The sequence below is a fragment of the Ptychodera flava genome, chromosome 11, assembly GCF_041260155.1.
Source record: "Ptychodera flava strain L36383 chromosome 11, AS_Pfla_20210202, whole genome shotgun sequence".
NCBI lineage: Eukaryota > Metazoa > Hemichordata > Enteropneusta > Ptychoderidae > Ptychodera > Ptychodera flava.
This window is the reverse complement of record NC_091938.1, coordinates 19,077,661-19,103,217: the sequence shown is the minus strand read 5'-3', so window position 1 is coordinate 19,103,217 and position 25,557 is coordinate 19,077,661. Positions and strand designations below refer to the sequence as shown.

General features: G+C 37.6%; 1 protein-coding gene across 1 annotated transcript in view; it reads right to left on the bottom strand.

Moving 5' to 3' along the window:
* Positions 1 to 1,718: 1,718 nt before the first annotated feature.
* LOC139143715 (adhesion G protein-coupled receptor E5-like) overlaps positions 1,719 to 25,557 on the bottom strand; it is a 45,065-nt gene continuing 21,226 nt past the window's right edge. The window contains exons 3-25 of the mRNA XM_070714250.1: positions 24,987 to 25,202; positions 19,160 to 19,528; positions 18,868 to 19,050; positions 17,938 to 18,039; positions 15,811 to 15,905; positions 15,064 to 15,249; positions 14,580 to 14,648; positions 13,627 to 13,747; positions 13,319 to 13,498; positions 12,604 to 12,679; positions 11,128 to 11,272; positions 10,895 to 10,944; positions 8,748 to 8,874; positions 8,044 to 8,141; positions 7,736 to 7,841; positions 7,295 to 7,422; positions 6,598 to 6,687; positions 6,326 to 6,392; positions 5,781 to 5,866; positions 5,076 to 5,205; positions 4,459 to 4,500; positions 3,673 to 3,849; positions 1,719 to 3,073 (exon numbers count right to left, since the gene is read on the bottom strand). Coding sequence (XP_070570351.1) covers positions 2,978 to 3,073; positions 3,673 to 3,849; positions 4,459 to 4,500; positions 5,076 to 5,205; positions 5,781 to 5,866; positions 6,326 to 6,392; positions 6,598 to 6,687; positions 7,295 to 7,422; positions 7,736 to 7,841; positions 8,044 to 8,141; positions 8,748 to 8,874; positions 10,895 to 10,944; positions 11,128 to 11,272; positions 12,604 to 12,679; positions 13,319 to 13,498; positions 13,627 to 13,747; positions 14,580 to 14,648; positions 15,064 to 15,249; positions 15,811 to 15,905; positions 17,938 to 18,039; positions 18,868 to 19,050; positions 19,160 to 19,528; positions 24,987 to 25,202 — 2,939 coding nt within the window. The 3' untranslated portion in view covers positions 1,719 to 2,977. The remainder of the gene's footprint in view (positions 3,074 to 3,672; positions 3,850 to 4,458; positions 4,501 to 5,075; positions 5,206 to 5,780; positions 5,867 to 6,325; positions 6,393 to 6,597; positions 6,688 to 7,294; positions 7,423 to 7,735; positions 7,842 to 8,043; positions 8,142 to 8,747; positions 8,875 to 10,894; positions 10,945 to 11,127; positions 11,273 to 12,603; positions 12,680 to 13,318; positions 13,499 to 13,626; positions 13,748 to 14,579; positions 14,649 to 15,063; positions 15,250 to 15,810; positions 15,906 to 17,937; positions 18,040 to 18,867; positions 19,051 to 19,159; positions 19,529 to 24,986; positions 25,203 to 25,557) is intronic.

Genomic DNA, 25,557 nt, shown 5'->3' with positions numbered 1-25,557 from the left:
ATTGGAGAAACTATAATATCAGATTATTGAAAGAGATTAGTCATTTACTCCTGATATTACTTATTTGCATATTCAACGAACTTTCCTTATTAGGGATATGCATGTTAAATAATCGCAATCATACCAATCTATAATCCAATGACATTAGTCAGAATTCGTAAGACAATAGTTGTAGACATAGACACAAAACTGCACAGAACAGACAGTAAATAGACGGTACACAAACAAAGTCATATTCATGAAAGAAAGATATATGGACCTCTGGCCAGAAGACAAAGAAGTGATGTCAGGTGTTTCGAAAATAGTAAGCGCATCCTGCCCACATGTGGCACCCGCCATATATTAATCTGTAAGTCAGATAGGTAGTGATCACTCACTGTACCAATTTGACAAAACTCACTATGTTCATGGGACATACTATAATATAACATTTTTGAAAGTCATTTAGCATTTTTACTTCACCTAATTACTAATTTGCATATGAAACAGATTTACCTAATTAGGGATATATTGAGATTGACTTGGATAAAGTTGACGAAACCTGCTATGTACATTAAAGATACTACGATATAACACTCATGAAGGTCGTTCAGCATATTGATATCAGCTTCTTACTTATAGGCATAGTCAACGAGCTTCCTAGTTAGGGATACATATCTGAATTGACTCGATCAAAGTTGAGGAAACTCGTTACATGTAAAAATGGTAAAATCTTGATGAAGGAGGGCTTTAGTGTTAATGGAAGACCAAGACTGGGAATTAATTGTAAATTTTTGCTACATTTTATAAAATACATTCACTCTCTCTATGACTGTTACAAATATACTAAAGTTGTCTGCGAATTGACACAAATCGCCATTCGTAGATAATTATTTTACCTACGCTAAGCTAATTGTAAAGAAAAATTGCGTTGATTCTGTGTAACCCGACCCATCCAGCTTCAAAGTGTCCGAGCCTTCTGCCTTTTAATCTAAAGACATATTACTTCACTTACACTCGTTTCTTTTAGCAGGGAAGAACATTTATACACTTGTTATAAAGTTTATTACAGCTAGTATGACATCATGACTAACAAACAATGTTAATAATTGGATGATTAAATGTGTGCTCTTTTTGCTGATAAGATGAAATCATACCATCCATTGCTATTCTTCTGCATAGAGCGAGCGTGATTGCTAATGTTGCGATGGTTTGCATAACCATGAATTCTGATTAGAATTACAGATATTTTCAGTGTGGTCAAAATATCAGCGGCTATATTTGCATTTTCATAAGAGAACATTGCATTTCCTGTAGAGGTTTTAATTCTACACATTTAAGAATGAAAACCACTCATACGTGCGAGAAATGAACATTTTGCAATGCCAAGGACTAATGAAGGCAGTTCCAGGTAAAGCTTATACTAGACACTTACAAATTCATGGCAACCAATTAATAGTATCATACAACCAGGGAAGTGAACATAGAACTCCCAGTTTGTGTTATGGATGAAAACGACACAAACATGTAATAAATAAACCAGGAAAAATCACTGACTTTCTTAACCGAACGCATATAAGCTAAAGTATATTATAAATCGTAAATAGTTTAACTGATTTTTGTCCTATTTATGTAGATATCAATAATCAATAACATGCCAGTACATTTAGTTGAATGGTGCAAAACATTTATTCAATAGAAAAAATAAAGTGTGTTAAAAGATGACAAATACGATACACTATGTCATGCAAACACTGCAGAATACAGTACAATCAAACAAAGCATTCCAAAACTGGTGTTAGTGTTTGTATCGATTAATCTAATGGTGTCGAAAAGACAAAAATATAAGGACATATTGGCCAAGTGCAATATTAATCACGGAAAGTAAACCACCTAATGTAAAGATGTAAATGTGTGTAAAAGTGTGTTTCCGGCGTTCTATAAATTTATGAATTGCTTAATTGATTGTAAAATATTATCAATATAATAGATCAATTCTAACACTTCTGAATACACTAAATTAAAGAGATAAAACAAGTCCATTGACAAGCTAAGTTATATTTGTGGACGCTTACTTTTGTTTTAATTATAAATTCATATATTGAAGTATGCGGACGTTTCGCGATCGACCTTCAGAAGTTTAGTATGTTGAGCCTTGTGTAGAAATTTCAACTCTACAATGCGAAAGGATCACTGTTGGGAAACGTCTAATAGTTACGTTAAGGTATAATGCGCCTTAGGCACAGGTATCCGGACTGTCAATTGTTTTCCATACCATTGTGGTATACGGTTTGTGATGGTCTATTTTAAAGCTGTTCGAGTGAGAAATTTTTATTTTCCCGATAGAGTGTCGGCCATTTTGAGTCTAAATTATCGGTAAATGATTGGCAAATTGTTTGTCTAGTATCTAACTTCGTGAAGTGACCCCTGATTTTTATTCTTGATTTGGTAAGATAATAGTTTAAAGGTTTACTGAGGAAACTTTCAGCAAAATTTTTAGTTTAAACTTTTTATGATTTTTTATTTAACCAGATAAGGATACAAATACAAGAGGAAAGTAACAAGGGGTTTATAACAGTGAACATCTAACTGTATCTGGTATGGACTATATAAATAGTCCACTGGGACTAGTTGAGTCCATGGCCCAATATAAACTAATAACAGTAAACGATGATGTCATAAACGGCTTACGTAAGGACAAAAACACATGTCAGAGATACAGCGATAATGAAAAATACAATAAAAAAGAATAAACAAATCAAGAAAATGATACAAACTACTCTGTGTTCATTAAATGGCCTCGTAATTCCATTTTAAACCTTTGTCTAGAAGTTATGTGCTTATACGAAGACGGTAGAGAATTCCAATGCTTGATTGCTGCATACTTAATGTTCTTTTTGTTAGCATCATATCTGCGGGTTTGCGATATATTATTTAGATTTCAAAGTATATGTTCCATGATACATGTACTTAACATTTTACCGGGATATTACCGTTATTAGATCTCTTCAAGTACTATGGTTTCGGATCGCATGTTCACCTCGTCATTTTCATCGTTATTCCTGTATTGTAAACGACTTCTTCTGGACCGGACCTAATGATTGTACGAGGACAAAATTGGCAAGGTATGAGGAATTATCTGGTATTTATGATACTGCCGAGAGTAAATCTTTCAAAATCATATGTATTTTATTGAAAAGTAGATTGAACTACAGCAAACGGTTTAACATACTTGACAAATCAAAGACAGTGCAATCGTGGCAGTGCTGATGAAGTAGCTATTTTGGACTACAAGATTTCATCGGATCTCAATTGATTTTAAACTTAACTTTTGAAATAAAAAATGTCGGATTACTGGAAATAGTTTTACGGCCTGTACCACCCCAAAAACCAAGCCAAACAAAATATCAAACCCAATCGTTTGTCAATATTTGTCATTGGCAATTTTGTATTATTCATCGAGGAACATTCTTTACAGATTATACTTTCACGACGTCTACTGTCATTAAAGTTCCATTAATGAGCAATAGAAATTTTGTTTTGGCGTCAGGAACTGAGAGAAAAATATTATTCCAAATTTACAAAAACTGATGTTAAACATGTAATGCAATTTACTGAGAAGTATGCTATTTTTTCCAATCTTAATTTTCTTAATCTGAAACTAAATTTCGAGCTTCAAAAGGTGCATATTACCTCAGCATTTTCTCTCAACCGCCTCTTAGGATTCTGAGATTCACGATTTTTCTTCTTCTTTTCCATAATTTCTTTCTGAATTTGCAGTCTCTGACAGTCTTCATCCTCAAAGTCTTGCACCGCCTGTTTGTGTTCTTCGTCCTTCTCGAAATATCGAGCTCTTAGGACAATCAGCAGCTAGAAAAGATGAACAGAAGCACATAAGGAATAGTTACTTAGCGCCTTTTTCTTGGTTTTCCCGAAAGCTATGCCACTCTGCAGATTTACCGATTACAGGAGACGGATTTTATACTATGTTTGGTTTGGAAAGCGCGAACGGTAGCACGTTTTTGGAGACTACATGCACAATACCCCGCAAAGAGTGTGACCCTCAGGGAATAAGCATTGGACACTGACTCTGTAAATTTCAGAGTACGTTGAAAATAAGTGTACAGATCGTAGAAAAAATAGGTTTTTTGGGTACTAAACCAACGATAAAAATATTAATTTGCACGGCTATAATATGATACACTGGAAGCCATATTGTTTAGAGTGTGTTGCCTTGCATACGCTGAGGTCAAAACCAGGGGTCATAGCCTCATTCCGAGGGGTGGGGGGGAATAAGAACATGAAATTCCAAATTTACAATATTAAGTGAAATAATCTCTTTTCTGTTTAGAAAAAGCATGTGACACATTTTTATCGATATTTGCATTGTAGCTACGACTCTGAAAGGTTTCAGAGGGGAAGCCTCAAACAAAATTTTGTTTCTATAATTATCTGTAATACTCATAATTGTTTTCCAACCTCCTTATTAGTAGCAAAGAACCCAAGATAGATGACAGAACCCTGCAAAATGGAAATCAAAGAGAAATAATTAACGCATTTTCAGTAAAAATTTATCTGACGATACTATATACGGTGGTTTCAATCGGGTTCGAACTCAGAACTCCGCCTTGATGTCCAGTAAACAGGTATGATATTCAAACAACGGGCTCGAAAAATAATGCATGTTTACTACTTATATATATATATATATATATATATATATATATATATATATATATATATATATATATATATATATATATATATATATATTTGTATTTTTGAATTCATAGGGCAGCGTTGTCAATGAACAGAAAATGTTAAAAATGTAAAAGAATTTTTCAATTTGGTCATATCCTACATTTTTCGACCGGTTTCTCCCATATACATACGATTAAGGAAGTCAATGTTTTGACTGTTGGTCTGGTTGATTAACATTTGAAAATCTGCGACAAAATGACGATTGATGAAATTCTGACATAAAGATTTTGTATTATTGGCGTCATTGAAACAACGAAAACGGTATGTGTACCTAGATATGGAAATTAAATAGGATGCGACTATTGAGTGGAAGTATTTGAAATTGGAAATCTTACCTCCATGAAAACGCAACATGCAAATACATATATAGAATTAACAGGGTTTTCGATCATATGAACGGCACACTTGACAATCCGGGTCACAATGAATATTGAATGGAGTACGATGGCTGATTTCATCTTCGCACTGTAATATAAAGGAAATAGTTTTCATGTCCGGTGACAGGATATATGATTAACTGTAAGTTATATCTTTGACCTTCAAGCATCAGACAATCTGAATGGTAACGGCTAATTTAGTGATGAAGTAAAACAACACAAGGGGAGCGTAAAGACAATGTTATTATTTAAAGTTAAGAAAACAGAATAAAAAAAAAAACAATCAAAGCCCCACCTTGAGGTTTACACATCGATATCGAAGTTGTTAAGCTTTTTTCATCTTTTCCCAAGATACCCCAAGTATTAAGAGGAATGAAGTGATAGATTGGGATGGCATCATTTAAAGTCCGGGAACTATTTAGGAAAACAAGATATCGATGTCAAAAATTCAAAATCAACCTATTCTCGGTTAAATTTTGTGAAAAATATTATATTTCCAATTTTTAAACCGAGAAAGAAATTTCAATTTTACTTTGTGTTTTATAAACTGTGGACAGGGACAGATTTGTATGATTTTGAGATAACGGAAATCTGCCCACAAGCCTCATTTGTGCATAATAATTTCCAAATCTCACGTACAAACGAGACAATGATATCGCTTACCTCAGTATCTCCTCCTCGGGTCCCCGGATAAGTTTGACCAGCTCAGCCAGCATGCGATAATCGCGGCAGTACACAAGGACGGTTACCTTGAATTGAAAAAAAAATGCATAAGACCGGAACACCAGAATGTCAATCTCGATCAGATCAAAACAGTCAATGGTAATCCATATTATTTTTGAGACCTACAAATGAATACTTGAGTAGAAACACAAGGCATTTATCTTTAAGGCGGAGAATAATGTGTAACTAATTGAAAATCACAAACATTAAATATAATTGAGATAATGATTTGGTAAGTGCAATTCTTAAATTCCTACTTCTTTGGGGTTCTCATATCCCAATATCTTGAGGTCCCCATTTACATGAACTTTCAAATTATAAATGCTCCAAAAAGGAACATAATATCAGTTGCGTCGTTTCACTACGGGGAATACATTTGTAAATTAAATAATCACAGAGTAAATTGCAACCTAAATTGTATACTACTTTTTACTGAGTAGTTTTTGATTCTTGTTGCTTACAGCGATAACAACATACATACATACCGCTGAGATAAGGAGTGCTATCACATCAATCGAAGACAAAATGGCTGAAGCGTCTACATCCGGACGGCTGTAGGTAAAACGCAACATTGGGCACATCATGTTCAAATGATAAAATAAAAGAATAAAAATCATATGATAAAGATATTAGACGTAGAAAAAAACAAGAACAACTATGGGCGGGTTTCTGGAATCACTTGTATGCCTTGTCCATAGCGAAACATTTTGTTCTTCATGATAAATATACGATTTATGCAAATTCAGTTTGCAATTACCTGTTTGGCTCCTTGTTGGCAGGTAACATCCAAATCAGACACGCAAGGACTACACAAGGTATCACCCAGCCACAAAACACGTACAAAACTCTGTAAGACAAGGGCATGCTGCTTCAGACCTTGTACACCAAGGAGTTATGTCATCATTTTTAGGGTCATACAATTCGATGGCGTATATCCATCGTTTTGAAAGAACCTTCCTTACTTAAATTTGCAATACCATTACTACTAGACTTGGTCTAAGTCTGTGGGCATATAAATATCAAAACAGAGTACATTGAAGAAATAAAGTTCAGCAGACTGTCCAGTTAGTAGTAGGCTGTTGCTTGGATCGTGGGGTTAACGCGATGGTCAGTGACTGCTGCCGTGAAAAGCAAAGCAAGCGGGGGACATACTATATAATACAACTCATCTTTATCCAAACATATGTTAGCCCATTGAGATAGTTGGGTTGTTAAACGAGTGCACCCTAAAATAACCAATTTTTATGCTTCAGAATCCCCAAAACAAACAAACAAACAAACATAATAATTTTCGTCTCAAAGTAACTCTACCTTCGGCGTCAAATATTAATATTTTCAATTATTGAAATATTCACCGATCACATTCACTGTAAGAGAAACTACTATTTAAAAGGGACTTTGTTGGACGTGTATCAGATAAAAGTTGGAAGCCATAAGAGGAGATTTCTAATCACCTTGCAGGGGTACTTCGATACAAGTAGTACTTCAGACGAATGAAAAATTGAACACTCAGGTTCATCATCCAGAAAGAGTTGCTGAGCATCACCGTATGGGAGAATGCCATAACCAGCCGATTGGAGTTCTACAAAAATGGGGAAGTGTAAATACTTTTAAATACCTGCGGTTCATACAAACACGAAAATATAGGAGAGATGGTAGATATTTTTTCTTATAATAATGCATTCATATTGAAATACATCCCCTCATGAGAACTTGGAAACACACACTTTCATTTACATACCTGAGGCAAACAAGGAAGTGCTGTTGATTACTGATCAAAGCCCATAGGTCGCAATGATCAAAGACACAATCCCTTGATACAAAGTGTACCATTCATGTAAATGCATTATATCGTATATATAATTATCCATCTAGAGTTACATATTAAGGTATACCTCATAGTCTTGGTTGTCAAGGAGAGCGTCCATAGCAACAAGGATAGGGAAGAAAGAAAACGAAAGAATAGTCTGCGCAAGTACCACGTAGAAGTCCGATGTCAGTCTAGCATTGGGGTGAAATAAATTTAAAATTACATTTCCATTAGTAACAAACACACAAAAGTAATAACGTTTCACAGGACTTGAAAGCTGCTCTCTATTTTGCCTCAATCAAGATCAACACAGGACATGAAACTCATTAAAGTAAGTGTCGGAATCTTCTTATCTGTTGCTTATACCTAAAAATGATAATGACATGTACTTACCTAGCCATGAAAACAGCAAACAAACTTATAACGATGAAAAATAAAGACAGCGAACAACACAGTTTCAATATAGGAACAGCTGCGGCTTCGAGAAATGGCTGCAAATGATTGGTTGATAATAAACCGTACAAAGGGTTAGTCAATTGTCGATTCTTCGCCCAGGAGGGCGCCATACTACAAATCTAGAAATGTGTGCCGCTGAAACTATCTCGTACAGCTAATGTTCTAAAGTCAAACATGGCCGATAATGTCTCTTTCATCATGCATATAGGTGTATGCAAATTTGCAGTGACCGGATACTCTCAGTTATACCAACTACCAGAGCGTAGAAGAGATATTTTGTATTGCCTTTAGTTTTATTTTCATCTCAGCGATTACCTTCATTGTAATTTGTAAAAATAGTTCATTAATCATTTACTCCAACTTTTTTCTGGGTTTGTGCTTATATAATCAATTTGTTGGTAAAAACAGACATCATCTACAATACAGAGATCGAAGAATTCAGCACTTGCAAAAACCTATCTTCTTTGTCGAGGGAATATGAACAAGGCAACGATACAATAATTGCTAAAAGATGTAAATTTAAGTTAAAAAATTCGATTAGAGTGGACAACTGGACGGCGAGAAATAACTATTTATTATTGTCATTTCTGTGTCTCTCGATTGACCATGAACTTGATGAGCAGAACTTAAAACATGTATACCTTCGGACTCTTCCCCATGGTCGCTATTACAGCAAAGCTACCAAGATGGCCACATGCACATTCAACGTAGTCAAAAGTGTCCAGCTTGCCACTGTTGGTTACTTTACATCCACTGGTACTCCACATGCTAAACATAACAGATATGAAAGAAATGTAATATGTGTCTAGCATGTCACCCGCTGTCCAAATCTATTCTAACGGAGATGTTTTAATAATAGCACAGTCCGTCTGTTTTGTGAACAAAACTTTGTGATGTCTACGACAACATAGCAAGCCACATTTTTTTTCAATCAATCATCCAATGGGTGAAGGCCAAATTGCAGGACAATTTACCTGTAAGCCATGGTCCAAATGAGCAATGGGGAGTAAAGTGCCTCGCTCAAGGGCACAACACCGTGCTGGAGTCTCAAACTCACCATTCTCCGACAGTGAGTCAGTTACTCTGGATCTACCGAGTCTCGAATTTACCATCCTCCGTTAGTCAGTCCGGTACCCTAACCACTGGTCCACTGTGCCTCCTTGAAACGAAGTCTGCCAGTTTCAGAAAGTGGTCAGCTATTTCAGTAGACTTCATCCACAACGATGAACAATAATGCATTCTACTGTGTTCAACATTTCGGACAAAGCACAACAGTCAAGGTAGAATGCGCCTCGGGTCAGATATTCGGACTCGAAAACTTTACAATATTTCCTGATCTATAACTTGTGGGCTCATTTTAAAGTTTTGGAGACAGAAAAATGTTCACTTTCTTATATTTTCGTAAATCGAGGATTTAATTTTTTCCTGCAAGGATTTTATACAGGGATGGTGGCCATTTTTAATTTCAAATATCGGTAAATATCAGGTATATAGTTTCTCTAGTATCAAACTTTGTATGTTGACGCCTGATTTTCATTCTTGATCTGGTAGAAGTATGGCTGAAAGTTTCGTTCAGGAACGATTGAGCAAAACGTTAAGGCTTTCACTTGCGAGGCGCATACTACCTTAACATGCCGTCTGTCATTTGCTGAAGTAGTGAGATACCCATTTTGTCCTTTTATAGCTTTTACAATCCCATGAAAGTTTGCGCTGTATCGTTTTGGCTTAAATGTTGAAGTGTATTCCATGCAATAATTTGAGGCACCGTGGCCCAAAGGTTAGGGTGACATTCTCACTGTCAGAGGGTGGTGAGTTCGAGACCCGGTAGGTCCAGAGAAACGGACTCACTGTCGGAGGACGGTGAGTTCGAGACTCCAGCACGGTGTTGTGCCCTTGAGCAAGGCACTTTACTCCTCAGTGCTCCATTGGAGGTTAGTGGGTTATGCATACCTCATCCTGTAATTGGGCTAACGCCTGTTGGATGATGGACTGATAAAAAAATAATGCAATGATAACCAGGGTTTGGGAATCTCGATCTTTGTTACTACCGTTCATGCTTTTAATTCTTAAGATAAAGTGTCGGTTGTTTTTAGAATGTTGGAAGGATGTTCTTTGTCTTTTTTCTTCTGTCAAAAATGTTCTGCAAAATGGTTAGCTTAACGAATGCTCAAGTCGGTGGGGAGATGGTTGTAAAGATAAACTGTAACTTGCTAAGTTAAAGTAGACTGTGTATGTTTTCTACTGTAAACAGCGTGTTTAGGCAAACCTTGTGCGGAACAGCTGACGTGCGCATGCATATAAACAATCTATGTTATACTACTCGTCAGACGTTACATGCTACAAAGGTAAAACACATGGTCCCTCTTTCGCTACATTCAGGAAATATTATTTTAATTAAATTGCAGTCCAAACAAAAACAAAAAAAATGTAAAAAAGAATCTGACCACAAGCTACAGAAACAAACAGAGACACAAAAGTATGAAACGTCCGATGTTTAGTTGATCACTATCAGTGTAAGTCCGGATAAGTTATCAAAAACTGTTTGTGTAAAAACAGCAGAATGCAAAACATGAATGAAATTCGGATGTCAACGCTTCCCAGTGACTCATGCAACAGGGGCTTCTTTATCGCCAAGTTTGCAATAAAATTTTCAAAACGTGAAAAGGTGTAAGGCATGACCATTGCATAGTTATTTATAATAATTGAGGCGCAAATGTCAATTATCACTTTATCAGGCTGATGAGACGCATCGTGAAAATAAACGACACTGTATAAATGAACAAATTACCCGTGTTTAGCTTCTGATTTCATGACGGAACAAACAGGGGAGTACCCTTCCTAAAAAAACATGGGAAAAAGAGAAACACAGGATAAGCGAAGTCTTATCTCATTCGATCAATAAAAAAGACTTTACAGACTAATGTCCCAATACGAAATATTAGAATGTTTAGGTATAGCTTTACACTTTGTCGTTTGTCTATATAACTTTTGTTGGTTTTGATGAGGAAGGAAAAAACTTACCTCCTTTTCAAAGAATCTCGTCTGAATATCTAGGTTCATACTGTCCTCTGGTTTAGGAAAAACTGACACCGAGATGACCGGTGTGTTCACTTTCTTGATTCTGTTGACTGCCGTAATGGATGTCACCCATTCCTGCCCTTGTGACCTAGGGGTCAAGGAGATCAAGCCGTGTCACTCTGATGTTGACGTCACTAAATGATTGCAAAATAGTGGTGATATTAACCTAACGTATATCTTCTTTCACTTGGTTTTCAGAACACAAAGCAAACATGCGAACCCATATCACCAAAAGGTACTATGCATCACAGGGGCAGATATCAGGACTCTCAAAGTTTTACAATTCTTTTCTAAACTACAATTTATGAGGGATCATTTTAAAGCTCTTGGTGTAAGAAAAACTTCACCTTTTTAGTTTTTTATTTTTCAATAGAATTAGCACAGGAGTGGTGGCCAAATTGAATTTTAATGCCAGCAACTTTTGGGTTATTTCTTTCTCTTGTACCCAATTAAATACAGTGATCCCTTATCTTTATTCTTGATTTGGTAAGAGAATGGTTGAAAGTTTCGTTTAGAAAAGTAGCAAAAGTTAACGTTTTTAACTTTCTATAGGCGCATACTACCTTAAATTAACTTTCACAGCATGAAGATAAGAAATGAGATAATTTCTAAGCTATCGCTGAAACATCGCCAGTACATGTGGCCGTGTTGTGAACGTTAAATAACTAACTCTTTGCCTTCTGAATATTCCGCAGAATTATGTCCACAGAAGCCAATCACACTTTAAAGCGACTTTTTCCCTGCCTTGCAGGTTTACAACCGCGTTCGCCTGATTTGTAAGGTCCAATATGAGGCTTAGCTTTTTATCATGTGTCGTCGAAGCACACGGATTTTACACGGCTCGCAGTTGAGTTCCAGACCAGTGAAAATTCAAAATTTAGACGTTCACTCGCATTCTAAACTGACACATGAGGAAAATACTGCGAAAAAATAGCGAGAAACTGACACTCTCTCGCTTTTCTTGCGAGATTGCTACGAGATTTCATTTTTTCCACTCACTCAATAGGCTTAAATTGTTTTTCTCGCCATGACTTTGCGAGAAACAAAATTCTAGCAATCAATTAGCGTGAATTTGTTTCTCTCGCTGCCAATCTGTTAGAAAAAAATTCACGCAAAGCAAATTCTCGCCGCTTGATTGCGAGAATTTTGTTTCTCGCAGATTCATGGAGAGAAAATAAATTCCCGCCCACTGAGTGCGAGAAAAGGTGAAAACTCGCAGCATTTCTCGCAAAAAGCGAGAAAGTGTCCATTTCTCGCTATTTACTCGAAAAATTTTCTGCTAGTGTGATGGGTGTATACATACTACCGAGAGAGACTTGTTATGCCTCGGGTGGAGGGGATCTCTGCAAAGACACTTACTACTAGGATAACATGTCCATTCATATTAAGAAACCTAACTCCCACTTAGAGCTTACTAACCTTGTGGACTGAGCATCAGCTGGTATAATGTCTCCCGGATTGTTGTAGATGTACGATACTACTGCCAGTGGCTTATCTGTATGTTGACAATAAGGCGAACTGCAGTCATTATGCACTGTACTATGAAATCAGCTAATTTTTCAAATACATCAACTTCGTACACGTTCCTAAGTCATAAAGATATCATTCTCTTATGATCTATCACTTGTTGGGGCTCATTTTAAACTTTTTGGAGTGAGAAAGAGGTTTACCGTCTTAGTTTTTCGCAAATTTTATTTTACGCAATAGAGTGAACAGGAATGACGGCAATTCAAATATCGGTAAATGTTAGGTAATTTGTTTCTTTTGTACCGAAATTTGAACGGTGATCCTGATCTTTATTCTTGATTTGGTTAGTGAAAGGTTGAAAGTTTTATTAAGGATAGGCTTTCGTTTTCGAGGCACACAACCTTAAAAGGCATTGTAGTAAGAACGAGTCTTCACAAATGTCGGATACATTCAAAAATATTAATAAAAATTAGCTATCTTTGTGATAATAGTAGTACGCTCTTGGGAAGGAATACAGAATTAAACGATATTATGAGTAAAAAAAAAAACATTTTAAATATTTTGTTTCTGTTCTACGCCCTCATCGCTTCGCTGTCTATGCCTTAAGTGTCATTTTCCTCCTGTGGTGCCTTGAACAGAACTCTGTCCACAATGTTTTCTAACTTACCTTCTAAACTTGCTTCACGTAGCTTGTCAAGCGTATTCTTACTGAAGTACACGTAGCTATTTCCAATAGCGGTACTATTCCTTTGGACGACTCTTCGTTGCCTCGTTGATGTTGAACAGTCGCGTTTAGACGACCCAAAGACCAGGTTGTCGTCTTCTTTGAAAAAGATTCCGTTGATATCTGTCGCAGTAACGATATGAAAATGCAATAATCTTTTTTTGGCCGGGGGATGGGATTATAAAAGAACTTGATAAGATTTGGTATAATTTTGAGCGTGAAATAGGTAACTTATAAACGTAATCATTTACCTAATACACTGCATGAATAAGCAACTTCCTTCCCAGACCTTATCATAAAATCGTAGATCGTCGTACCAATCGAATCCAGGGCATTAAATAACGTAACTACTCCCTTGTCTAGAGCGAGTTTCTTCAAAAGAGACAAAAAATAAAAACATTATTTTACTTTGCATATCCCAGGACCAACTTCTTCCAATCTATCATCCAAAAATGTCAGACATTAAGGTTGCAAGACAAAAGTTTGACCTTTGTAATCTAACAATTCTCTGGTGGTTTAAAAGCTCAGAACCCCCGTAAATAATACATTTTCTGAAAGCCTAGATATACGGAAACATTTTGGTAACCACAGTGTCACCATTATTTACATAACTATCACGTGACAGGTAATTTGCATAACCTTTCAAAAATCGGTTTTCCCTGTCTTATGTCTCAATACTTCAAAATATCTGACTCAAACTTTCTGGAATGCAAGCTGTCACAACGCTCTTCCAAAGTGTGTCTCAGACTTTTTATATCTTGCTATTTTTTTTTTTGGGGGGGGGGCACAATTTTTAAGAAATTAACTAGGGCTAAATTCACCGCTCTGGAAGTTTTCTGGCATAAAAATTGTTTTAGAAGATTTAAAATATTCTGAGACACACTTTGGAAAATCGTAAGGAAAGCTTACACTCACACAAATTACCTGTTATGCAAATTACCTGTCACGTGATAGTTATTTAAACAATGGTAACACAATGGTAACCAAAATGTTACCCTATATTTAGGCTTTCCAGAACTATACTAGAGAATAATTAGCTTCACAAGGTTAATTTATTGACTTTGAACCTTAAGACATAAAAGAAATGAAGAGAGGAGGCTTGAACAAAGAAGCTGACAAATGTTAATATTCCATTTTGTTTCTGACACATTTACTAGTCTCTTCACATATGTGTTGGAAAAGGTAGAGAGAGAGAAATGCTTACCTCGTGAATTTCTTTCCATACTGGTTCACGATCTTTAGTCAGAAGTCGGCACACTTCACCACTGAAAAGCTGTAAAGAAACTTTGGTTGAGATAGAATATGCTTCTTGTACAGATATTTGGACTCTTTGATTATGGTTATTCTTGGTCTGCCGCTTGTATGGGCTCTTAGGAAGCTCATGGGCGAATGAAGTTTCCAACTTCTTCTTGTGAAAGTCGATTATTCTGATCGATTTTTCTAAAATATTGCAAATATCAAGTGTTGATAAAATAGGTTATTAACTTCTCTGGTACCAACATTTTACACCTGATTTTCGTTTTCAACTTTGACATGGACTAGACAGGTAACAAGACTTGAACTAATTTGGGAGTATATGCTTTTATACACTTTTTCGAGCGTCCCTTGCCAAGGTTTTATGCGATTTGCCTTACCATCCCATATTTTTGGAAAAACTACGATAAATGAGCATATTGCTATCAAGTTACCTTAATATATATTTCCGTATCGTTTAGGTTCGATTCGTTGAAGGAGGCAACAATCTCGGCCAACTTCGCCAAGATTTCAGAGATGAGCACCACATCACCGGCAGAGATGGCGCTATTTGATTTCCAGTAGTGTGCAACTGACTCAATAATTGCCACTGCGTCACTAATATCCCTTATCTTGGTGACCTAAAGAATAATGGTCGAATTTATAATGTGATATTGTTCGTGTATTCGGATCTGCTTGAATGGTAGTTCACTTTAATTTATGCTAGTTTTTCTATAACTTTACAGAAATGAAGATAATTCAAAGAATATAAATTTTTTACTATAAACCAAACGGGATTCGAACCCCCACACACTCACGGCAACATCGCCTAGCTGATAGGCCTCACACAAAACCAGTCGGCCACTGCTTCCAACCCTAAAAAGAGTTGGTCACAGTAACCGACTTAGATGTTGCAATTCTGTGCGCGACCGAACAACACGGTGTGCGTGGAGCAGACGACACACAGACACAGTACACACACAGACACAGTACACACACATATAGTAATCGGAAAAGCACGAAGCTTTTTACTGAGCTATCAGACAGACTCGGGGACAAGTAAATATCCACCAGCAATACTGTCCACTCAGGTTAAAGAATATAATTTTTTTACTATAACCCAAACGGGATTCGAACCCCCACAAAAAATGAATTAATTCTAGTTTCGCATCTTTGAGTGAACTAAAATTTGCTCGCCCAACCTTTTCCGCTAAATCCAGAAGCTCTCTTGTTTTACATTCAGTTGTGTCCGGATCATTCCATTCACCCTTAACATTACAGAATCGCCTCATTACTCCTAAAGAAACAAAGAGATGAAGACACAGATAAGTAAAACCAGTAACGTTCGTTAAATCTGGAAATAACGAAATCTTGGTGAAACAAATATGTTTGGTACACTAATCACCAATATTCTAGCTGGCTTTGTCTTATGATTATATATGTCACAGTGTATTATCGGATATACCTAGTGTATTCAATAGACTAAATTGTTTAGTGCATGATAGTTAAGAGTACCCTACAAAAACCAAACCAGTAGTTTGTCATCAGAAACATGGTTGCAATGAAGTCATCAACGCCCATTTTGAATATACATTACAGGAGAACGATGTATCTAAGGCCAAAAAAAAAGAAATGTTTCTGGTCAGGCCTTTCTTAAAAAAATGGTGCGGCGACGCGGATTTTTTTTTTTCTTTTTTCTCCTCCTCAAGGGAGGGAGGAGAGTCAGTTAAAGCGCCAAAGCGTAGCGGCTAATTTGCATAATCATTTGCATATCATTAATTTATATTTGCATATGGATGTAAGCTTGCACATGCATCCACACATACATGTACACTCACAACAAAATGCAATGGTAACACACAAGTGTGCAGTTTGAACATCATGGAACTCTTTTTACACTTAAATAATCATCACAGTATTGTAATTACAATTGCAATTAAAACAGAAGATTCAGATTGAAACTTTGAGAGCAAGAAATGGTTCGTCTGATTGGAGTTTCATTAATACATATATTGCTAATAAATTGTCAAAACTTGCCAACAAAGAGGAAAATTCACAAGTTTAAGCTTTACACAATTCAAATGTAATTGAGTTTTATATCATTTTTGAACGACAAACACCGCGAATAATTTTTCATCACGGGGATAGATTTCAACCAGCGCCCCCCCTAACTTCTACTGCCACTGGACATCGTCGTTCGATTCTTGATTTTAAAAATACCAACAAGATGATCACAAGACATGAACTAAGTACGACTAGAATCCCTCGAAAATCAGGTGTAAAATCTTTCAGAGGACGTGTCGGAGTGGCACCACACGCGACGCTCGCCAGTATCAATGTCAACACGTTATAAACCCGCCGACCAACATGGCCGCCGCCATATTGAAATTTATGCAATGTGAACTCGATCGCGATCGTGATCGTACTAGGACAAAACTCATCGTTGTACAATCATAATCAACCTCACCAGTTAACTCTTGTTTCTTTTGCGATCCATTTCGTTGATCAAAGCATGGGAATGTGATCAAAGGCCCTGCTAGTGCTACACCGCCTACCTCTGTGAACACTTGTCCGCGATGTATACTGAGTTGGTCTTTGTTGGTCGTAATAGTCGTTCTGGAATGAAAATTTGTGAACAACCCAGCCGATTCTTCTATTGTTTTAACGTTCCTCTCAACACTTACGGACAACTTATCTGATGCATACCATACTTCACACCTTCCACCAGGTTGAAAGTTGCAGTGAGCGCTAATGTGTAGACAATGCATGCATCAGCTGGTAGCTACGCAAAGCGTGTGAACTAAAGGATGGCGGGATTATTTGAAAGCGTAACGGGGAGAATCAAAGCGTACGGGGAGAGGCGAAAGCGTAGCGGGACCGCTATGATCTGGGGAGAACACTGAGTTTTACAGTTTTATCAATATAGTAACATTTAAATTGTTCATGCAGTCACTGATCATGTGCCCCAAAGAATTTTCTCTTTCTCTTCAGCCGTTTTGGTTTGGTGTTATAGTAATCAGTATGTAGTTTGCCACAGCCGCCGGCCACAAACCAGGAAAAAAAGGGTGACGCGCTGTTGTTCAAGTGACGCGCGCGCTGACCAGAAACATTTCTTTTTTTTTTTTTTTGGCCTAATGTCTTTTGCAGATGCTGCGTCATCTTGTTAACTCTGGTGTCATAATTACTTGACTCAGGGTTGAAAATTATGACTGGCCTCTATGCTGAAATTAAACCAAGAGGGGCCGTAATGGATGGAAAAATAAAGTCTGAATCTTGGAGATCAGTATACGTCAGGTCAGGTCACAGGCATACCGGCAAAAATAACATACCTTGTCTGTCACTTGAACAGGGAATCCACGAAGAAAAGTGGTTTGATGGTGTTCTTTCCCAAAGCCCATCCTCACTTTCCAAACAGTAATTACTGCCGACATCTATGGTGACAAGGAAACGCGGTCATTTAACAATTATCTTGAGTATCACGCTAGCCATTACATACCACGGGATTTCAATTCCAATGTGTTTAGTTTTCAAATACGTCATTGTGAGTTACGAACGGCTCCCAGTATACTTTACAGAGAAGTCGCAGGTGCCGCCAACTAAGCTGTTCGTGCAAAAAGGTGTTCGTGCGAAGTTTTTCAGCGGGCGGGCAAATTTCAAACTAATCAGCGGGCGGGGAGAAAAAATCTATATTACTGTGGGCGGGGACGAAATTTCACTATTTTCAGTGGGCGGGGAGAAAATTTTTGACAGTGGGCACCGGAAGATACGTAGAGGCAGGGGAAAGCGGCGTGGTTGATAGAACTTGAGGGGAGATTTAGCGCCTTACTTAGAGGGGAGCAATGTTCCAAGCTATACTGCCAGCTGCTCCCACGGTTTGCGTTGATCTGGGTTGCCTAGTAGCATCTAGTTGGCAATGGGAAATATCAGTAGTGGGGAGAGGGCAGAGGGGAGCGTGAAAAGTTGTGGGGAGTGGGGAGAGGGCAGAACTATAGATACTGGAGGCAGCGGGCATCAAAATTCAGTGGGAGGGCATATTTTCCGTGTATGCCAGTGGGAGGGCAGTTACGAACAGCTCTACTTTCCCCTCCAAATTTTGGGTCAAGGTCAAAAATACGAAAATCGGTATATCAGCCTTCAAAACATGTTTTGTGATGATTTTGCGAAATTCATGAAATTTACCAGTTGGCGGCACCTGAAGTCGCAATACACACATACACTAGGAGACAGACACATGGGGTAAGTCGAATGTACAAACTTACCGTTGCCATTTTCACCTATTTTATTTTCAGTTCCGTCTCTTTCCGACAAAGTCCGCTCTGGTACACAAAGTCCTCCTTCTTCCCTGTATCCATCACTACACAGGCACAAGTAGCTGCCAATGGTGTTGTGGCATTTAAAGTTAAAGTTGCAACAGTGTTCGTCGGTTTCACATTCGTCGATATCTGCAAGAAAAGAAACGTTATAGATGCTGAGTAGTAGCAAAATAAGGACAGAAATAATTAAAGATTAGCATTTAAAGCAGATTAAAGTAGATAATTGTGTCTGTCTTACCAGCACACCTTCGATGAGGGATCATACGGTTGCCATGGTCACATATGCTTATGGATGCATCGACAATTTCCGTCCCCTTCGGACAGACAAATGACACTCTGCTGCCATAGTTCAAACGTAACAACGTGCCTCGTCTTGATCGTGTTGCGTTGAGAATGCATGAGTCGTCGGCCCTAGGAAGGCCATTGACGCTGGTGGTATGACTATTGTATGTTGTTGATTGAGCCGGCAAAGTTGACGAACTATCAGTGGTGGTATGACTGTTGTCTGTTGTTGATTGAGCCACCGAAGTTGAATAACTGACAGTAGGTGATGTGATCGAAGATTCATTGTCCTCGGGGTGCAACGTGGTTGAAGTTCCGAGCGGACCTTGGATAAAAGAGAACAAGTGTAAGTCGAACAAACAATGGGCATGTGATAGATATTTTTCGTGGACAACATGACGGAGGAATGTATTTCCTCGGAATCGTGAATCATAGGTTGCATATCTGCGGCTATCAGTAGCGGATGCAACAACTAATGACGTCTGCAATTTGATTGGACAATTTGCCAACAATTTGATATCAGATGGGGCCATAGAAGATTATTCTGCAGTAAGATGTTTTTCCCAATGTCCCTATAACTATTTTCTCATTAAGAGTAAAGGCCTTTCGTTCTTGACGACTATCTATCACAGGACAGTTTTGAAAAAATTCTCATCCACCATTTTTCCCCAAAAGGTCTTTTAGCTTTCCAAAAGATGACAATATATGACGAGTGCTTGAGTTTCAAATTTAGGCTTATTTTGCATTTTATCTTGAACATTTAAAACGACTTAAATCACAGGGGAAAGAAATCAGTCCCCTGGGGTGGGGAGGGAGGCTTTTTGTGAAACGGTTTACCTTATTTGATTTTATTAATTTTGGCTGTGATATTTCAAAGAAAGAGTTCGACTCCACACCGTCTGACTGCTTTATATATTAGCGACAAGTCCTTATCTCCTCTCCAACTTATGTATGTACCACTGTAATTGCTCCGAAAACATTGCCACCTTGTTAATCCGCTGTCCGTATCAGAGGATAAATTGATTAAGTCAACACCACAGCCGTCACACACTTAGTAAAATACGGAAAGGGTTGAAGGTCACAGACACAGCGTTACAAAAAAACGCAAATCTGAGCAGATATAGAAGTCAATCGAAATTTAACGACTATCAAAAGCATCGCTATACCGATGAACTGTTACATGCCAAAGTACGCCGTCTAAAATGGTCATCTTGAACCAGAAAACCAACCTACATTTTTGAGTCGGTCATGGTCCGATGTCGTCCGTAAGAGCGGAAGTCGGAAGTAGAACCTTTTGACCTCAAACCTGTTTATTTACAGTCCAGAAGTAAACATATTTCCCATGATGCGTTTAACGTTATATAATGTCAAGTTCGTACATCATGCTCAAAATGAGCAAACTTTTTATATGAGTGCGCTACGACTGGTTTCAATCAATCATACAAAATCAACACAAGGGTTCAATTCGTATGCTTTTTGTCACTTAAAGTTGCGAGCGATGAGTTCGAGAATATAACCAAAACTTCTTTAAATCCTACACCGAAAGAGCTAAAGGGCGAGATATCACGTTTCCTGCCTCTGCATCTACACAAACCGCCTTGGTCAATCGAGGTGGTAGCTTCCTCAGTCACAGACAAGGAGAATTTTTTCTCCTTGTAGCGAGGCTTGGACAGCATCAACCGAACGAACACCGCTGAAGGCAGGTCAATATAAATTGATGTCATCGTGAATGCCAGTATTATACACTACCATATCATGCGATGCCACCATCGTCACCGTACATCTAGCGGCTATCGTAAAAGTAGCACACCATCATCGACTGTGACCGACTCGTTTGCTCGGCCTCCCCGCTAATACATTGGCGACTATCCATACCATACCAATCAAGTTCTCACCTACCGATACTCCAAAAGAACTTCCACCATGTGCACATTGTATCAACGAAACATCTTGAATGGCAAGGAACACGACTTAGACGTCCCAGTATTACCCCCGTGTATTACCAGGCTTACGAATTTGCTGACATTTTCTTGCCCGTTCTCGTTTTAAAATGTTAGTGTGTTTTCCCTTCCGCGTCCATGTCTAGCGTAAGTCATAGTATTTTCCCCAAAGACGAACAACCCTCGCTTCAGTTTCCGAGAACCAGATGGATAAAATCATCAACTTTTTATTCAGGTTTTGGTTTGTTAGGTAATGGTAGTACAATCACGCCTATTCAATAAAAACGATTTCATGGTATTTGATACATCATGCATTGTCTGTGTATTCTGTCTGTAAAAACGTCAGCGGCTGCGTTTAGGTTGTTGCGCGGCACAACAGAGGGTCCACGCTGACTCTTTTGTATATTTTCGCTGTATTGTTATGCACTTTCCTCCATTATCATTCTTCAAACACGCAACTCAACGACGGCAGCACATAATATGAATAAGCTAAAAGCATGGACTTAGCTTTTTAAAGTCCTAGGGTAGGAAAATGTAGTCAGGAACTTAATCTATGTCATCAAAAATTTTGTAACGTTGCTGTCCTCTTTCAGGCCGTCCAGATTTATTTTAATTTTTTCTGAGCTGTCTCTCCACATGGCTGTTGTTAGTGACTTTTTAACTTTTCTATATTTTCTCTCCTGATCGGTCGGACGGTAGCCTAATTGATTTCATCCAATTTTTTTTCCCAATATTTTCTCTCCACAACCGATCGCGCCAGGTCGTGGCTGTAAAGTGTTGAATTTTCACGACATTTTTCTCAACGACCGTGGCTTTCAGGTATTCGACTTCATTTTCTGTCCACGACCGGTTAGGTCGTGACCGTAAAATGTTGAATTTTTCCCGACATTTTCAATCTTTGAGTCTGACTTTTTCCCTGGTAGTTTTTATCAACGATCGGTCGTGAGGTCGTGACTGTAAAGTGTTGAATTTAGACCAACATTTGTCTACACGGCCGGTTGCGAGGTTGTGGCTTTCAGGTTTTCGACATTTTTCAGTAATTTCTCTCAATTTCCGGTAACTAGGGAGCTCCTTTACCGTTTATTTATGAATGATAAGTTGTGTACCTTCCTGTTTAATCACGAATTCATGAATATTTTAAGCATCCACTAGTTTTACGGACGACATCGTGACACTGTGTCTGTGATCTTCAATCCTTTCCTTATTTTACTGCCTGTGGGACGGCTGTGGGACGGCTGTGTTGATTCGATCTATTAATCAGCTGATACGGACAGCGGATTAGCAAGTTGGTACTGTTTCGGGAGCAATTACAGTGGTGTATACACAAGTTGGAGAGGAGATAAGGACTTGTCAGTAATATATAAAGCAGTCAGACGGCGTGGAGTCGAAATCTTTATTTGAAATACAACAGTCAAAATTAAGTTACCAGATATGAATTGAAGGTGCTCACGTGTTTTACAACAGGTTCATTAATAGTATTTCGCTTCACAAAATGTTGGATATCCAGTAAACAGACTCAACAGTACTCAACAAAACAACTTGACCTACTAATGTGACCCCTGAATGGAAGAAATGACTTTGAGTTTGACAAAATTACAAAATTAATTATCAAGCATTGAAATTGACTGCTGATGACTCGACATGTATTGACATTTATCAGACACCACTGGACGCATGAAATAATACAGTATGACATGAATTACTGCATACTTTTTTACTGTTATGAAGTTGTGTAAAACAATTGTACCTTTGATCTGTCTCATATTAAAGCGACTGACAAACAACGAGCAAGTAGATGTTACGCAACATTTGCACACCTCAGAATAATCACTAACCAAAACACAAGAACAAAGATAGACATTCTGACAGCAGTTCAATTGAGCACAGACTTCCGATAAGACTAGACGTGTATACGGTCTACTGCAAGAGTAAGCATCTCTGACGTGGATTTATTGTATTATGTTTTTCAATATTCCTGTCAATAAACCAAATTCATACCAGTATAATCGACACTCATGTGAGGCGGTAATAAGAACAATAAGATATCTGTTATAACATTATATGTAGCAGGTTTCATCAACTTTCGCACAGTACTCTCAGAGTTAAATCACTAATTACAAAACTTTATTGAATATCTAAATGAGCTAGTTATTAACATGCCACGCCCAATGCTTCTCAATACAATTAAATATTTATCAGATCAATATATGTAGCAAGTTTCATCAAATGTAATGGTGTAATTTTGGAGTAATATCACTAATTACAAAGTTCATTATATATACAAATGAACCCTTAATTAACTCCACATAACTAATGCTTTACACCACAATTAGATATCTGTCAGATCAGTATCTGCAGTAAATTTCATCACATTTGGTGCAATTATTTCGGAGTTGTATGACTAATTACAAAACTTCATAAAATATGCGAATGAGCTACTTGTTAACTTGACACTGCCAAATCCTTGTCAGTAAAATTAGATATTTATCAGATCAATATCTGTACCAGAGTTCACTGACTTGGATGCCGTAATTTCAGAGTTATATACCTAATTACAAAGTTCATTGAATATGCAAATGAACCCTTAATTAACTTGACACTACTAAGTGCTTTACATCATAGTTAGATATCACTCAGATCAGTATCTGCAGCAGAATTCATTACATTTGATTTAGTTATTTTGGAATGACCTATGTTATATGACTAATTATAAAATTTCATAAAATACGCGAATGAGCTATTTATTAACTTTACATTGCCCAATGCTTCTTAGTATAATTATATATATACCAGATCAATATTTGTTGCATATATCATCAAGTTTGGTGCAGGAATTTCAGAGTTATGTCACTAATAACAAAAAATTATTAAATACGCAAATGAGCATATAATTGACATGACACTCACAGTATCTTTATAATGTTCTGAGATTGTCATCTGTGAAAAGTTTCATGGAATTTTGTGCAGTATGTCTTGATATATATCTACACTGTCATTACCGTCTCCCTTGGGAAATCATTGTACGGAAAAAATGATATTGCATAACTTCATTAATATGCAAGCCACACTTACCAAAATCTAGTCAGTTCGTGCAAGTACCATGTGGTACCTGTGTATCAAATCTGACTTGACTGTGTTCAGGCGTTTTTGAGTTATCGTGTAAACAGACAGACAGACAGACAGACAGACACACACACACACACACTAAAACACACACACATGGACAGACAGACAGACATCGCTATTAGCCCACGTGTGAACACGTGAGCTAAAAATTACTTGAGAAAGCAGTCAGACTGTTTAGAGTTGAACTATGTATTTGAAATATCACAGCCAAAATTAATAAAATCAAATAAGGTAAACCGTCGCATGACGTCGCATGAAAACCCCTCCTTTCCCACCCCAGGGGACTGATTTCTTTCCCCTTTGCTTAAATCAACGCGCACAGAGCATGATCTCTGTCTGTCATATGAGGTAACAACCAAGAGTAATTCGTATCAAGTCGATTTGGAAGCTAGACGGTTCAAGGAATATCTTGGCAAGAGACTTTTGTTAAATTAGTCAGCATGCTTTATACTTCGTAAAACTAAAGGGCACCCTTTCAACATGTTCAGATGAATCTTGTCGTGATAATGCCAACAAATTTTATTCAACCCTTAAATCACGGGTTAGTGAACATATGGTTCCGAGCAAGACTTTCAGAATTCGAAGTTCATCGAACTTTCTGATCGATCATTTAGCGGATGCCCTCCAAAGTTATCGTTCTTTCTTATTTAATCCATCTTCTGTCAGGATGGGCTAAATAAAAAGAGTGTATGGATTTCGTGTGATGAAGCTACTTACTCGAAGATTCGCCAAAGACTTGGAATTCACACAATCCGAAACCTCTGTTGTGTCCTCCGGATGATAACTTTACCACCGTAATACGTTGTCCTTCGTGGTCGCCACACTGGAAGGTGAGATTCCAGGTATTACTAGGGGCTGATGTCCTGTTCAACTCGAAACAGTTCTCAGTCTGTTCGTCCTTGTTTAGCGTAACATTCATGTTGTTATAATTAGCTGTAGAATAAGTCAAGGTTTAGTCAAGACACTGTGTTTAAAGAAACCCAGAAGAAAATATGAAATTACTACTAAAAATCACTTGAAAGAATTTTGGTTCATTGTTTCATTTGGCGGTAAAAGGCACTTTAGGCCTTGCTGTGCAAAGCGTAATACAATTCGATCAGTTGCATGATGGTTGCTTTCTGTCTAAGCAGTAGAGTGTTTTCACCTTTCATCTCTTTAGAATAAGAAACTTGTCATAATGGAACTTTCCGGACACTGATATCAAAAACAGACTGCGCTTTTGTAGCCTGCTGTGCCCGCTCAACGAGTTATGTACTTCCGATTTCTAAAATTCCATGACAATTAAAGT